Below are 16,741 nucleotides of genomic sequence, written 5' to 3'. Positions count from 1 at the left end.
TGAAGCAATAGGCAGCCTCTGCAGCATGAGTTTGTCCCTGGCCAGGGAACTACCCACATGGCACAGCAGACCTCTCCTGACTCACCCGCTGCTCCCCTCAGCAGTATATTTCAGTCAGTCTGCCTGTTCTGTTCCCCCCTCTGTCTCCGGTGAATTCTCTCACCCCCCTGCAACTCTGGTCTGTATCCCAGCTCTTCTATGCATAAATAAAAATAAATGTTAAAAAAAAAAGAAGGGAACTCTAAATACTTCTCACCAAATTTAGACAAATTTTGTTTGCCAAAATGTTCACATTTTCTGAGCACTTCATATCTGCAAACACAGTTGTAAACAAGTATTACAAACAATGTGATCACTACTATGAACAGGTGGCCATGACTATCCATGAGCCAGGGCTTACGCCTGTCACCTGTGTCACAAATGAAGATACAGATGCGCATAGTATCACAGTGGCTTCCTCAGAGTTGGGGTTCAACCTCAAGCACCATGATCACTGAGCCTGTTCGTTTCTTAACCACTTTTACTTATTAATTTGGTTTGTACTGAAGAGAGCAAGGTATGTGTATGTTTAAAAATTAGTTTATAAGTTTCAAATTATATTTGGAGCAGGGCTTTCCCCATTCTCATTCCCTCAAGACTAAAGATAAGTCAAAGCAATTGGAAATGGAATGGACCTATTTCTGTAAGTGTGTCTCCATACCTACCTGTGTAAAGGATTGAGATAAATATATTAAAGAGTACCAACGTTATGTAATAACAATGATTAAAAAATAAAGGCTAATCTTTCATTATGTCCTACAAGAGAAAACAAAAAAGGTTTATTGTCTTGTCACCATGTTATTAACTTGTTAGAAGTGGAAACAAAGACTATTCAAAGATCAGGAAAACATAAGCAAGGTTAATGAACTTGGGATATTCAAGGCACTTAATCTTAAACTCCATTCTCAACACACTAAAAGACAAAGACTGGATTAAAAGGCATAGCAGATCATATTCTCATTCCAGCCACTTAAAATCCTAGAGTCAGCTCCTTTCTGTGACTCTAAAAACTGACTTCTGTCTACCTCTTCATCCACTTCCTAGTACTCTTCCCTTTGATTAAGCTGAAGTCACACTTGCTTTTCCCATTTTGAATAAGCCACAGAGTTTCTGCTATAAGATTTTCCTTCTTATTGTTCCCACTTCCTAGAAGGTTCAGATCCCTGATCTTGCTATGGCTATTCTTTTTTGTTATTCAGATCTGAACTCAAATAGCTCCTCCTGACTCTTAACCTCTCCAAATAAAGAAACTTCCTCTGCCCCAGTCTCTATCCCATTTCCTATTTTGTTACCTTCATAGTATGTTGTTCACTCTTAAAGTTAGTGTTTATTTATTGATTGAAGGCTTATGTAAAAAGCACAGAATAATGAGCAATTAAGATTATATATTAGAAAGTCATAAAGAAGTAGAATAAGATGACAATTCTGGTCGTACTATTCAGTTTCGGTGATACTGTAACAGGGTGGTCCCCAGGAAGGGGAAGGTTCCAGGTTTCCTGGCCCCCTCAAGGGAGGGTAGAGCTGAGCAGGGAGAGAAGAAGCTGCAGAGGAGACTGAGGAAGGAAGGAAGCAGGAGACCAGAAGGAGACATGGAGGAGGCACATGGAGCTGAGAGACACGTAAAGAAACTGCGCTTGCCTTTTGGTCCTGGACTGGGTGACACAGATGTGGGTGAGATCCGTGGGGAGGTGACAATGGCTGTTTTTGTCTTGATTTTGATTTTTCTCTTTTCCTTCCAGACTTGTCTGGTTGTTTCTGACCCTTTTCTGTGGGTCCCCACTGGAAAATGCTTTAGACTTGTGGCAGGCTTTGGGGCCTTGCTCTGGGCCAATCCGGCTTGGGTGGACTTTTACTCACAAGGGGATGGGTAACTTTGGGTACTTGATTTAGAAACTATATTCTTTGCCTTTCCAGTATTGTTTCCTAATTGTATTAAAGCTCCTTCCCATTAAAGTCTCATATGTTTTGTGTTGATGCAGCAGATGGCAGAACCTATTTAGAATAGGCAGGTTTGTGGGGTCTGGGGTGCCCCTCTCCCTGCTCTGAAACAATACCACAAATACAGGAAATATAAGGTGCTTGGAAAGTTTAAATGCACAAAAATGGAAAATTTCATGTGTGTAGCCCCAATGGCCTGATTCAATTAACATGTTTTGTTAACAGCCAATCTTTGGAGGGCATTCCCTCAGGGCCAGCTAAACTTTCTCCACTTTACATTCTTTTAACTTATTTATAACAATATAATTAGGGAAAAGGAAGATAACTGGTGAATAATCTACTAAAATTTCTACTTTAAATTCAAAGTAATTTCATTCCAAGTTAAGCTGGAAAATTCTTATATTTGCTTCACTTGGCAGAAAACTGGTCACAAAATTTTTCATGGCATCCTTCAGAAAACAGATTTCTTCCATTCAGAAATTAAAAAACACATTTTAAATCTTTAAATTCTTAGGCCCTGCCAATCTCTACCACAAATAAAACAAAGCTTATTGTGAGGATGCATATACTTCAAACACTATAAAATTAAAACTCCCCACTTCACAGACATAGTAACCACCTATACTGCTTTCCTAGGCATGTTAATGGCTTGGTTATTACGTGCATTTTCTTTTAATAAAGGTGTACTGCAGTTCAAGTTCAAACTGAGATAGGCAACTAAAATAGGAAAGTAGCATCTAGCTGTGCTCAGGTAGTCCTGGCCCACTCCTACTAGGGCTGAGCACGTCCTGCTCTTTCTTCCAATGTCTGTGGAGAAATGAAGCCAATCACTGGGCAGTCATAGTATTTGGCTATTTATATTTTTAGTAATCATTGATACCTTAAACTGAAAAAGGGGGGGTTCTAAGAAATAAAATTTTATTCAAGCCCAAACACAAAAAATTTATCCTATTTTTAGATATCAGAAGAAAATAAGTGTTTTAGTAAAATGTGATTATATGACTTATATCTAATGACCCAAGAGTTAATATAGACTCTGACTCAGTTATTTGAAAATGCTTCAAGACCAATAAACCTTGTGCAAGTCAGGACACTAAGCTTTGTGTAAGTATAGAATAGAGAAACACTATTATTTATTTTAATTTTTAAATGTAGTATTTTTTTCTTACATCACTGTTAATTTTTTTGACAATATATGACTTCTCATATATTGGTCACCATATTGTAGTCACCAGAGTTCTTCTACCACCAAAGCACCCATCACCATATTCTCCAAGAAACATTATTATTTTAATGAAAATCAAACATTTTGAAAGGTTCATTCTACACAGATGGGAGAGTCAAAAAATTCCATTTCCTCCTTCTCTTAATTTCTTTTGAATTGTCAAATGGTAATCAAGACTTCCTACTGAAGTCAGACAGAAAGGAAGTAAATATAAATAGTCAATATAGCCTTTGGGAATTGCTTAATTTCTTGCCCCCACGCATTCATAACCCATCAACTGATGTTAACTTGCTGACATCAAACTTACACTGATAATACTAAAAGAAACCTACCAGAATGACCAGGCTTACATGTTACTTTCATGCATAATTATCAGATAACACATAAAAATTTCTTCCCTGAAAAAACCTAAAAGGACAAAGTTCATTTAATAAAGGCACAGTTTTATACCAAATAACTTTGTTAAAATGGATAATATATATTGTGAGATCATATTAAACAAAGTCAATGCAATCCACACCTTACGAATTATAACAAACAGCCAAAGGAGTTGTAGGAATGTACTATCGAGAGGAAAATATTGAACTTAGCTTAAATAGATATAAAATAAAGAAATCAGGATTTCAAACAAAAATATCACTGATGTACCTTTGATGAACTATCCATTTCTTATTATCCTAAAATTACAATGTCTCCATCTGTTAACCTGACATGAACAAGCTGATAAATGAAATCAGAACAACAGTGTATTCTGGCAAACCTAGAAATTTCCTGAAATCCTAGAAAAACATGTCCACAACAGATGGATCATTTAGAAAATAAATACATCAATCTGTCAGAATGAGTATGGTTCTAATTCTCTAAATTAAAATCAGTAGGAGCACCACTATCCAAGAGTCGGTGACACTAGGAAGGCCAACGAGGACAAGTCTCAAGATGCGCACAACATTCCTGACAGAACCGAGAGTCTGTACAGTTAGCTTTCCTGTTAATCATACTAAATTGAGGAAAGTCCTTACCAGTTAACTTCTTCACAGGTTGGAGCCGAACACTGATAGACTGATGTGTGAGTAAGGGGGAGGATGGGAGAGAGCGAGACATGCCCTCCATGATCCGAATGTGCTGCATACCTTCGCTCACCGGAAGTGGAGGGACGGCATAGTCTGGCTCAAAAGCACAGTCACTTTCTGTGGAGATGCCACCTGTTGGACAGAAGAGGATGGAAGAAAGAGCTGGTAAGAAAAGAGACTTCCTTCTCTATTCCACTATATCTTTTGGGATGACTCAGAATGGCATATTCTGATAGTGATTTTCACTGTGAAAAGACAAATAAGGTTATGCTCAACATATACATTAATTTCTACACTTACTGCATACACTTACTCCACCCTGAGCACTAGCAAATTGGACAGGATTTTTTCTTAGAAGGGTCTCATGACCCTTCTAAGAAATAATTGCTCATGTTCCATGAACAATACAGTCTTTTAAAAAAATACAGTCTTTAAACAGTCTTTAAAAAAACAATTGTCTTTAAAAAAATACAGCAGGATTAGAGCAATGGTCTTCAAATTTTTCCCGTAAGATAAACATGAAAGAAGATATTCACTAGCTTGACAATTCAACACATGCAACTGCTAACAGGATCATAGTAGCTCTATTTCTCACTCTCTTTCCCAAGAATGTATGTAAAAATACAAATGTGTACGACTGACATTATTATATGGTGATCTTTGAATCTGCTCTAACTTTTTAAAAAGAGTATGTCCTTTGCTATTTATTTCCACTTGCATTTTGATGACTTCCACTTCTGGTAATGGCAGAGTATGTGCTTTACACCAACTTTTCCCTAAGAAAAACCAAGAATATGTGTGTATACACACATTACACGCACACACACACACACACACATATCTAGCACCTCTCTCCCTATATATATATAAAAATATAATATATATATTATATATACACAATAATTTGCTCCCAAAGCACTGAGAATTAACAGTGTGAGGAAGAATTACAAGGAGAAAACTGCAGCCTGGAATTGGGGCTACTTTTTACTTAGTGACAAATGAGAGGATAAGAAGCTTCAGAGAGTTGGAATAAAAAGTACTGGAGTGCAGGAGAAAACTAAGGAGTGAAGGAGAAGCCAGTAAAACTCCAACAGTTTTGTTTGGAAGCCCAAAAGCTATACTCTAGGAATAAAACAAACCCAAACTAGACCACCCTTTATAGCTCAGCTCCAAATGGCAACCACAAAATTAAGGCAATCTTGGATTCCTAGTGTCTGCCATAAACAAATCTTTCTTAGAGGAAGACACTATCATCACAGGTCTCAAATTATTTCTACATTTTTTCATATACAATATCTAACCTTTAATTAACAACAACAAAGAGATCAGATAAAATAAAAAAATTAGAAAAATCATGCAAAAGAAATATTCTTACAGGGGATACATATTATGGAATGATGAGGCACTACATTTAAAGTATTATTCTTAACTTCAAAAAGATGAAAATATTTAGGAAAGAATTTAACTGGGAAAATGAAAGATCTGTACACTGATGAAAGAAACTGAAGGAACAAATAAAAATCATACTGTATTCATGGAATAAAAGAATTAATGTTGTTAAAGTGTTCTTCCTACCCCAAACAATCTACAGTGTCAATGTAAATATCTATCAAAAGGCCAATGTCATTTTACATGGAAATAGAAAAATAAAAGCCGTACAGAACCACAAAAGACCCTAAATAGAGAGCATAATCTTTTTTAAGATTTATTTATTTATGCATACAAGAGCTAGGGTATAGGCCAGAGATGCAGGGGGTGAGAAGATTCACCAAAGACAGTGTGGGGAACAGAACAGGTAGACTGACTGAAATATACCGCTGAGGGGAGCAGTGGGCGAGACAGGAGAGGTCTGCCTTGCCATATGGGTTTCTCTCAGGCCAGGGATCAAACTCATGCTGCAGAGTTGTGGATTGCTTCATAGTGCAGTGCTTAACCCCTTGCGCCACCAGGGAGGCTGAGAGCACAGTCTTGAACAAGAAAAACAAAGCTTGATGTATCACACTACCGGATTTCAAATTATATTACAAAGCTATACTAATCAAAACCAATTTGGTACTAGCATAAAAACAGACACACAGACCAGCGTAAAGAACCTAGAAATAAATTTGCATAAATATGGTCAACTAATCAACAAGAACACACAAAGAGGAAAGGATTCATTTCTTCAATAGTGGTAGGAAAACTGAATAGACACATGTAAAACAATAAAAACTGGATCCTTATCTTCTATCATACATAAAAATCAACTGAAAATAGGGTAAAAGACTTAAACCTAAGACCTGAAACCATAAAACTCCCAGAAGAAAACAGGGGAGAAGTTACCTGAAATTGATCTTGGCGATGATCTTTTAGATTTGAAAACAAATGCATGGGCAACCAAAGCAAAAATAAATATGTGGAAAGTGTGTCAAGCTGAAAATTTTCTGCACCACATATTCTTGAAATATGTGTGAGAGTACATGTGTGAGAGTACATGTGTGAGAGTACATCTCAAGAGTTCTCACCACACTCACAAAAAAAGGTTAACTTTATGAGTATGATGGTATCTTTGATAAGTTTGATTGTGGTAATCATTTTGCAATGTATATGTTTATTAAAATGTGTTGTATTCTTTAAATGTATGCAATTTGTATTTGTCAGTCATATCTCAATAAAGCTTGGTGGGGCAGAGGGAAGCGGAGAATTGAAAAACTAAGAACATGGTTTCACATGACATGATGATAATGTGGTGGGAAGTAAGACCAAAGCACATGTCTTCTTCAAGGCTTCTGACTATGTTACAATTGTGTTTCATCATATGTAATTCCAACTCATTAAAAAAAATTGCTGCAGAATATCATGTACTATAATTTAACTAGTCTCTTGTTAATGGCCACTTATGCCTGCTTTCTGTAGTATTTCTGTAGATTCTAGAACAAAAATTACTCAGATTGGGGGGAAAAAATCTGTAAATCATGTATCTGATGAAAGTCTAAAACAATTCAACAACAAAAAGACAAAGGATACAATTTAAAAATGGGCAAAGCCTTGAATAGACATTTCTTTAAAGAAGATATACAAAATGGTCAATAAGCACATGAAAATAACTCAACATCATTTAGTCATTACAGAAATGCAAATTAAAGCCACAAAGGGTAATACCTCACACCCAGTAGGATGATTAAAAAAAAAGAAGACAACACACACAGGCAAAGTTCTCTGTAAAAGAATTTAATTGTCACTAGAGGAAGGGGGAGGGTGGGGGATGGAAAAGCAAGGCAGAGGGGGTGCTGGGAATGGGTGGTTTGGTGGAGGGTGAGTGGAACATGTGGACATATAGAAGTAAAACTGTAAGCCCAAAATTATGAAAAAAAAAAACTTTTTAAATAAATGGACAACAAAAAAGCACTGGTGAGGACATGGAAAAATCACAATGCTCATACACGGCTGGTGGGAATATGAGGTACTACAGCTGCTGCATGAAATGGCTTGTGGATACTCAAGAAGTTAAACACAGAATTGCCAATAACCTAGCCATCCCCAAACTGGCAAAAACAGATTTTCAAGAAAAACCTGAAAATGACTGTTGATAGCAGCACTGTACATAGAAGTGAAAAAAGCAGAAACAACGCAAATGTCATTGACAACAAAATGTAGTTTATATATAGAATGAAGTGTTATTTAGCAATAAAAAGAATGGGGTCCTGATTCATGTAGAGCAACGATAAATCTTGGAAATATGCTAAGTGAAGTCAGACACAAAAGTCCACATATTTTATGATAACATTTATACAAAATGTTAAGAGGCAACTCAGAAAAAAAGAATAGGGGCTTTCCTGGTAGCGCAGGGGTTAAAGTCTCAGAGCTATTAAGCTATCACCAGGCACTGCAGCATGAGTTTGATCCCTGGCCAGGGAGCTACCCACATGGCGCAGCATACCTCTCCTGTCTCGCCCACTGCTCCCTCCAGCAGTGTATTTCAGTCAATCTGCCTATTCTGTTCCCCACTCTGTCTATGGTGAATCTTCTCACCCCACCCTCCCGCACCTCTAGCCTGGCCCCCAGTTCTTGTATGCATAAATAATTAAAATAAATCTTTAAAAAAAAAAGTAGAATAGTGGTTTACAAGGACTAGGAAGGAGGAGGAATAGAACTGACTGCTTAATTTGTACAGGGGTTCATTCTGGGATAAAGGATTAGAGCACAGTGATGGTTACATAACACTGTAAATGTACCAAAAGTCACTGAAATATTACTTTAAAATGGTTAAATTTTTACTTCAACAACAATATTATGTAGCTATTTAGTACCTACTCACATATTTACTCAAATCAGAAGCCTAAAAATCACTAATTCCTTCCCATCACGTCCCTTTGCAACAAATGCAATAGCAGCTCCACAGATTACCAACCTGGGTTTCAGATCTGTCCTGTTTTCTCCATTTTTCCTACTACTACCAATGTACAGATTATCTTCCCCCCTAACTTCTGCTGGCAGACATCTAGGGTTTATTTCTATCATTGGATTTCAGAATTTTTACCAGGATGCGTCTTAACTTTTTTCTTCTCACTATTCTGTAGGTTCTTCTTTTACTGTGCTAATTTCTTTTTTCCAACTATTCTTTTTTCTCTCTCTGGAACTATGATCAGATGGCTATTGAACCTGCTAAATCTATTCTTCCAAGTCTTCTTCTCTCATAATAGATTTCCAATCTTTGGGCCTTTGTGAATAGACCTGAGACTGACTTACATGGAATTAAAGTATTTTACAAGTTTACAAAGAGGCATACCATTAGTTCAATTACTTACCTGAGGCATCCTTTTGTTAATAAAAGGTGGTATTAGATGTTTTAAAATGTACTATACCTAGAAGAACGCATTTGGTTTACTGAAGCACATCTTCTCACTTGAAATGTTCCATGTTAAAACTCAGCTGATAATTTTAGAATTCAATAATACTCCTTAAGGAATAATACTGCAATTAGTCTAATCTGGATGCCCTAGTTTACTTTTCTGCTTAAAAATATTTCCCTCCATCTTCTCTGTCCTATAAATTGTGCTTGAACTCATTACAGCTATAGAGAAAAAACTAAAAAATATATGTTTAAAGTAAAGTACTAGTAATTCTGCACAAAACTTAACCATATTAGTTTTTCTTGGGCAACCAGCAAAATTTCAGTAATCTATGACATTGACTTTTATATCCATGAGTTTATAGTCTGACATTAGGTCAGCGATCTAGAATGGGCTACTTCGGTCAAAATTACTCCAATGCGTTTTCACCGTTGGGCTTAATCACCAAAAGGGAGTGACTACATGGGGCATACTCTTCTCATGCTAGACCACAGAAGTGCACACAGTTGAGTAAAAACCAGAGGAGCATATTTGAGATCTCTGTTCAGTAACATTCCACTGGCCCAAGTAAGTCACAGAATCAAGAATGACATCAGTGGGGCAAGGAAATAAATTTGGTCCATTTTAGTGGGAGCTAATGCAAAGGAGCATAGCAGAGGGAACGGATATGTAAGTTTTTCCATTACCACTGCTTTATTATTATTCTGTTGAAGTAACATGTCATAATAAACATCATGTAAGTTTCAGGTGTGCATCATTAAACATTAACACATATATATACTACATTAAGTTCCCTACTGAAGCTCCATTTCTCATAATTTTGTAACAGGAAAGAAGTGAAAAATTGAGGCTCCAATTTACCAAGGATGTAAGATGATTATCTAATGGTATTCCAAATTATTCAATCTTCATTTTCTATGTTTCTTTTCCTATCACTTTTCCTGCTTTAATCAACCAAATAAAAGTTTCTGAGATAATATAAGAAATAAGGCAGAATAAAATAAACTGCTAATTTGACCAAAGGAAAAAACTAGTTATTCTGGACACCTAATAATTAGATATACAAAAGCTTAACTAAGAAAACACAAGACTCACAAGTATATAGACACTAAAAAATGTTAGGATTAATTGTGATTCAGTAAAAATTTTCATCTTCATCACTGTCTTAGACCAGATGATATTAAAGTTCAAGTTCAAAGAAGTTCTTTAGGCAATACCTATTCTAGAAAACTGCCTTCTATATTTTCAAGTTATATAAATAACCACAAATAAAACAAATAAAAATTCTCCAGCATTATATGTTCATTTGGTGATAATGTAACAAGATTTGCAAATCTTCTGGTTTAAATGTTATGCTTCAATAAAAGTTTATTTTCAAACAACACACAGCAAAACAGAACACAGCATGGTGATAAACTAGCTCCTAAAGTCAAAGGGCTTTCACATATTTCAGAAACAAAGGAGTTTGGCCTGAAGTAGTCCAAATATCATTTAACTCAAGACTTATATCACTTTGCAAATTTGTAATAGTTTCAAAATAAGTCCATTTATTAGACAGGAAATAGAACAAGCATAACTAGGAGGATCATGTAGTCAGGGAGCAAGGCTCCCCATGCAGAAAATTCCAAAGCATCTTTAGGAAGAAATTCTGGTAGAAGAAAATGAGTGAGTTAACTCTCATTTGTTAGAGCCAATATAGAAGACTTAAGTATTTTTCTATATAATAACAATGAACTGAAATTATGAAATTAAAAATGCAATAAATGGATGGAAAACCAGATTAGATAAAGATGGGGCATATAGGGAAACCAATCTAGAATTTTGTGCCCTGTGAAATTATACTTGAAAATTGAAGGAGAAAATAAAGATTTTTCTAAGACAGACATTAAAGTGAAGGAGTTTACTGCCAGTAGACCTGCCTTGCAAGGAATGTAATGAAAAGATTTAGAGAGAAGGGAGCTGATACAGGTAAGAAACTATATAAGGATGAAAATAATCAGAAAATAAGTAAAGGTAAAATTAAAGCTTTTATTTTTTTCTTATGCTTAATTGACAACAGATAAGTTTGTTCAAAATTGTAGTAGTAACAACAATGTACTGAATTATGAATGGCAGCAATGATATGAGTCAGGAGCGGAAATGAGGAATATTTTGTTGTTATATAAAATACTGTGAAGTGGTATAGCATTATTAGAAAGTGGGCTTAAATTACTTACAAATATATATTACAAACTCCAGTGCATCCACTAAGTTTTTTTTTTTTTTAAAAAAAAGCACAATTGCTATACTAAGAAGAGAATGGAATCATATAAAATGCTCAATTGAAACCACATATGCAACAAATAAAAATTTTTTAAAACACAAAAATGCAGAAGTAGAGATATGGAAGACAAAAAACAGAAACAAAGAACAAGGGCAACAAATGGAAAACAGTAACAAATACAACAGATATTAACAATAATATCAATATTGATTATATATATCAATAATCAAATATATCAATAATGATTTTAAAATGAATGGTCTAAATACACCAAATAAATGACAGAAATTGTTAGAATGGACCAAAACCAAGACCCAACTATGTTAGTTATCAGAAAACACTTTGGCTCACAGATTAAAAGTAAAGGGACGAAGAATGATGAACCATGGTAACACTAACAAAGAGAAAACAAGAGTAGTTATATTAACTTTAGACAGAGCATACTTCAGAGCGAGGAAAGTTATTAGGGATCAAGGAGGGCATGATATAATGATAAAAGGGTCAAAGACATCACAGTTTTTGATACACATGTACTGGGGGCAGAGGGAGGGTCGGGGTGAGGAAGGACTAGAGTCAAAATTGGGGGGGGGTGCAATTGTATGGGGAATATAACCATAATGAAAATGCATACATTGTGCAAAGATGAAAAATGATGTAAGAATTATATAAAATAAAATACTTTAAAAAAAGAGGACATCACATGTGTGGGGCAAAAACCAATGAAACTTCACAGAAATTAGATTACCCAATAATATAGTTTGCTTGTCAACATCTCTCTATAAGAAATGGATATCCAGCAGGCAGAAAATCAGTAAGGACTCAACAGCACCATCAGTCAACTGAATATAACTGATATCTGTAGATTATTGCATCCAACAACAGCAGAATACACATTCTTTTCAAGTTCACAGAAAAAGAGTCATCAGGTAGACCATATTCTTGAAAACACACCACATTATTCAAAACACTTTAACAGAAATCATACATGTCTGCTCTTGGACCACAACAGAATTAAATTAGAAATCAGTAACAGAAAGTTAGCTAGGAAAATCCCCAAATTGGACATTAAACAACACACCTTTAAAATAACACATGGATCAATAAGAAAGCCTTGAGAAATTTAAAAATATTTAGAACTAAATGAAAATGAAAGCACAATTTATGAAAATGTGTGGAACACAGTGAAAACAGTGCTTAGAGGGAAACTTACAGAATTGAGTGCATTTCCTTATGTGCATATTAGAAAAGATCTAAATCAATCATACAAGCTTTTACCTTAGAGAACTAGAAAAAGAACAGAAAATTAAGGGAAGAGTAATCAGAAGAAGAAATAAAATTATAGAAATCAAGAAAATAAAACCAGGAAATCAATACAGAAAAAACTACAAAACAAAAGGCTAGTTCTTTGAGAAGATCAATAAAACTGTTACTTTCTTTGTTAGAAGAAAAAGAGAGAGAAGATGCAAACTAACACAGAAATTAAAAAGGGGGACATCAATATAGATCCTATGGACATTAAAAGGATGATAAAGTGAATTCTGAACAACTCCATGCTTACAAATTTGGTAACCTAGAGACAATGGACACGAAAGCACTCACAGGCAATACTGGCAGATCATTGGGGAGGATGGGCAACAGCTCATCATCTTTTTATGATCCTATCAATAGATACAGAAAAACCATTTCACAAAATCCATTTGCTCTAGCAAATCCTGAATTTTAAGATTAAAAAAAAATCTCAATAAACTAGTAATAGAAGGGAACTTCTTTAACTTTACAAAGAGTAACTATAAAAAATCCCACAGCTAACATACATAATGGTGAGAAGCTTACAGCTTTTCTGCTAAGATCTGGAACACGACACCGGTGTCAATCAGTGTCCTACTGGAAGTCCTGGATCAAGCGGTAAAAAAAGGCAATAAAAGGTACACTGATTGGAAAGAGAAAAACAACAGTTTGCAGATGACATGACTGTCTGTGTGCAAAATCAACAAAAACTCCTAGAACTAATAACAATTACAGCAAGGTTTCAGGATGCAAGGCTGATACACAGAAGTCAATTGTTTGCTTGTATATCAGCAATGAACAAGTGGAATTGGAAATTAAAAGCATATTATCATTTACATTAGTTACTAAGCAAAATATTTACGTGTCATTCTAACAACACATATACAAGATCTATATGAGGAAGAATACAAACTCTGTCAAAAGAAGACCTAAACAGATGAAAAGACATTTACTAATGGACAGCTGGAGTGAGAGAGGCCCAGGATAACAGAAGCCTGTGTAATAAATACAGGCTGTGTGAGTGCCATTTTGCCACTTGGGCCATGTAATCTAATGTCATCCAAAGTTGCTTTGAGTATCTGTGGCAGACAGGGATCTTATATGGTGCTCACTGCAGAATTATAGGTGACTCTTAGGATACAACTATAGTATTTTGTGAAAAAGACACACCATCCTGTGCAAATAACTCCTATGTTTTGAAAACAGTATCTGCCTTACCACAGGGCCTTAGAGGGAATGCCTGACCGTGGGACACCATGTTATCACATGAACTGGGCAGCCCATCATGAACTGGATTTTGTTGCACCAATAAAGCAATATGGCTGGGTGCAGCACTTCATCAAAAAGAAGTGTGCACAAGTGCAGGTCTGAGCAGGTCCTGAAAACATATTTTGCATGAGCAAGTGGCCCATAGTTCCTACTCCTGTTTGACTGCATCTTTTCTCTGTCTGGCTGTGTATGATCTCATGGAGACCTATCTATGGCCATTTCACCAAAGGAGAAAACCAGGCTTGTTCACTAATAGCTCTGCACGGAAATATGCAGACGACACCAACACCAAGCCCCATTCTGGGTTAGTCCTGAGGAAAAGTGATGCAGAGAAATCTTGCAGTAGGAAAACCTGAACAGGACAACTTGCTGTTTATTTTACCTGGAAAGAGAGGTGACAGAGTTATTCTATACTGACTCATGCGGACCGTGCTTACTGGTTTCACAAGATATTCAGGTATATGGAGAAAATTATTAGAAAACTGGTAACAAGATGAGATATATGAATAGACCTCTTTGAAAGGACACAGAATATGAAACAATTTGTTTTCCTTACGAATACTTACTAAAGAGCAAACTTTATAAGGAAGGTGAACTTAATCACACAGCGGACAATGTGACCTGTCTGGGGGACTTATTCAGTCGCTGTACCTGGTCACCCTATCCTTACGCTATGGACTTACTAACATGGTAGCAGGGATGGAGTTTGTATGTGGGCTCGGCACTATGAACTTCCATTCATCAAGGTCAAACTGACCGTGGCCTGAGTTGAGTGTCCAACCTGCCAACAGCCCCCACTAAGGAAGAGGTACCCCAAATTGGGCACCATTCATGGGATGGTCAGCAAGTTATCTTTCTACTCACTTCTGGTCCTGGTAATTTCTCCTTTTTTCTTAATAAATCAATTTAAAATTAATATTATTTATAGTGTAAAGATTTCCAGGTTGTCTTAGTCTGCCCCCTTGTGGGAACCTGCTCTTCAATCTGCTCCTCAAACAGCAAAATTCAAATGCATTTACTCAATAGTAATTTTACCCCCAGTATTACTAATAGGCTCCCTCCTCATCCACTGTTATCTAGCTGTTTGTGACCCTTCATTAAAAGTTAGAAAGTTTTCCAAAAAGCTTTTTATAGTTTTTATCTCTTGCCAGAAAAATTTAGACAAAAATAGTGTAAATAACTATATTTCTAGCTGTCCAACATCTTTCCCAATCTTTTTAGTTGCCATACTTTCAGGCCTTTCCTTCCAGAGGTGTGGCTAAGCAAGGAGTGGCTTCCACAAGGCCCCTAGTGTTAACCAGGCCAAGGGATGTGAAGCTAAGGAGGCTCCTTAATATGTTGTGACAGAAAATGTACTAGAGCTGAATATTCCAAGACTTCATGAATATTCCAAGAGATCACTAAGATGTTATTCTGAGTAACTTATTTACAATTGCAAATATAAACTCTCACAGATGAGGAAATGGTGGAATCGTCCTAAGTTACTCATGCTATGAACCATTACACAGATTTTAAGAAATTAGAATTTCATTATGTTTCTGGAGAGATAGCTGTGCTACAATTGTAAACTGGTGGAGAACAGGGCTAAAGCTGCATTTTATTTAAAAAAAAAAAAAAACTTCTAACTCACACATACATACACATACACACATACCCTTGCATTTGCCAGTATGAGCTCAAGGGAAAACCAGAGAAGGTTGCTAAATGTAGCAAATGTTGGTTACTTTAGGGGAGTAGAAGAAGAGAAGCCATCATATCCCTTTTAAATGTCTGCTATGTTTAGAAAAAGCAAATTTTAAACATTAATAAAATCATTCTAACATGTTAAAAATACAAAGGATAGCTAAATATATAAACACATTGTGGCACACTCTTAGCACCCCAAGGCAATAAATTATCAGCTAGAGGGCCAAGTTTAATTGTACAGAAATATTATGTCCTACCAAGAACAATCAACAACATAAATGAAATCTCTTAAGAAATACAGGACTAGATATAAAGAGATTTCAGAGGGATTTATCATAAGGTCCAGATCTTTTCTTCCAAAGATAATGCCACCCAATCACCAACAAACAAATTTATATTTCAAATATTAGAATGTAAAGGTTGTAAACACAAGCTACCAACAGGCTGACTTGAAACTTTTGGTATAGATCAGTACAAAGACTGAAGTATTTTCCTACTGAAAATAATACCTTCCTCACAGTATTATCCTGAAAAATGAGGGTTAGGTGAAAGCACCTGATCTTAGAACTCAGAACTTAAGTAGTATCAAATGTTGAGGTTATTTCCTTTATTCCTACAGGAATCTATACTGACTACTCTTCTGTCTATATTGAAAGCTAAATGCTTTTGTTAATCAGAATGATAAATTACTAAAACAAAATAGTCCTGTAGCCTAATGACACCACTACACCACACACACACACGGTAACACTGAGAACAAGAAATGTCACACTAAATATTGAAATAATTTTCCTTATCATTCTATATGAACAAAAAACTTGGTTTAATAAAGATATCTTTGTAACATACCAGACTGGAAAATATTTTGTATGTGTTTCAAGAGTGTGAACATCGCATTTCAACTAAATCTTTTACAAATTTGTAAGAAAAGAAAAAGAATCAAAGCACAGCATATTTGACAATTTAGCACATTATTACTAGAGACACACCAGCATGAAGCAATCAAATGAAGTTGGCTACAAGTAATGGGAATCATGTAAAGCCAAACACTGTATACTTATTCTCAGTCTTCCAGCAAGAACTGGCCATGGGCACTATTACACCAATACAAATTCTGCATGTCACAGTTAAT

At 35.7% G+C, this 16,741-nt stretch overlaps 1 protein-coding gene across 9 annotated transcripts in view; it reads right to left on the bottom strand.

Annotated features, from left to right (window-relative positions):
* The window catches only part of TANC2 (tetratricopeptide repeat, ankyrin repeat and coiled-coil containing 2), a 306,929-nt gene that overhangs the window by 191,701 nt on the left and 98,487 nt on the right, over nucleotides 1-16,741 (bottom strand). For 6 of the 9 annotated variants that reach the window (XM_037494899.2, XM_037494901.2, XM_054689747.1 and 3 more), the window contains one exon: nucleotides 4,222-4,404. In XM_037494899.2, the coding sequence (XP_037350796.1) occupies nucleotides 4,222-4,404 (183 nt within the window). The remainder of the gene's footprint in view (nucleotides 1-4,221; nucleotides 4,405-16,741) is intronic. The other 3 variants (XM_054689750.1, XM_054689751.1, XM_054689752.1) reach the window with 1 other exon arrangement.

Source organism: Talpa occidentalis, unplaced genomic scaffold (assembly GCF_014898055.3).
Source record: "Talpa occidentalis isolate TD23 unplaced genomic scaffold, MPIMG_talOcc4v2.1 talOcc4.7, whole genome shotgun sequence".
Lineage (NCBI taxonomy): Eukaryota > Metazoa > Chordata > Mammalia > Eulipotyphla > Talpidae > Talpa > Talpa occidentalis.
This window is presented reverse-complemented; position numbering and strand designations above follow the sequence as displayed.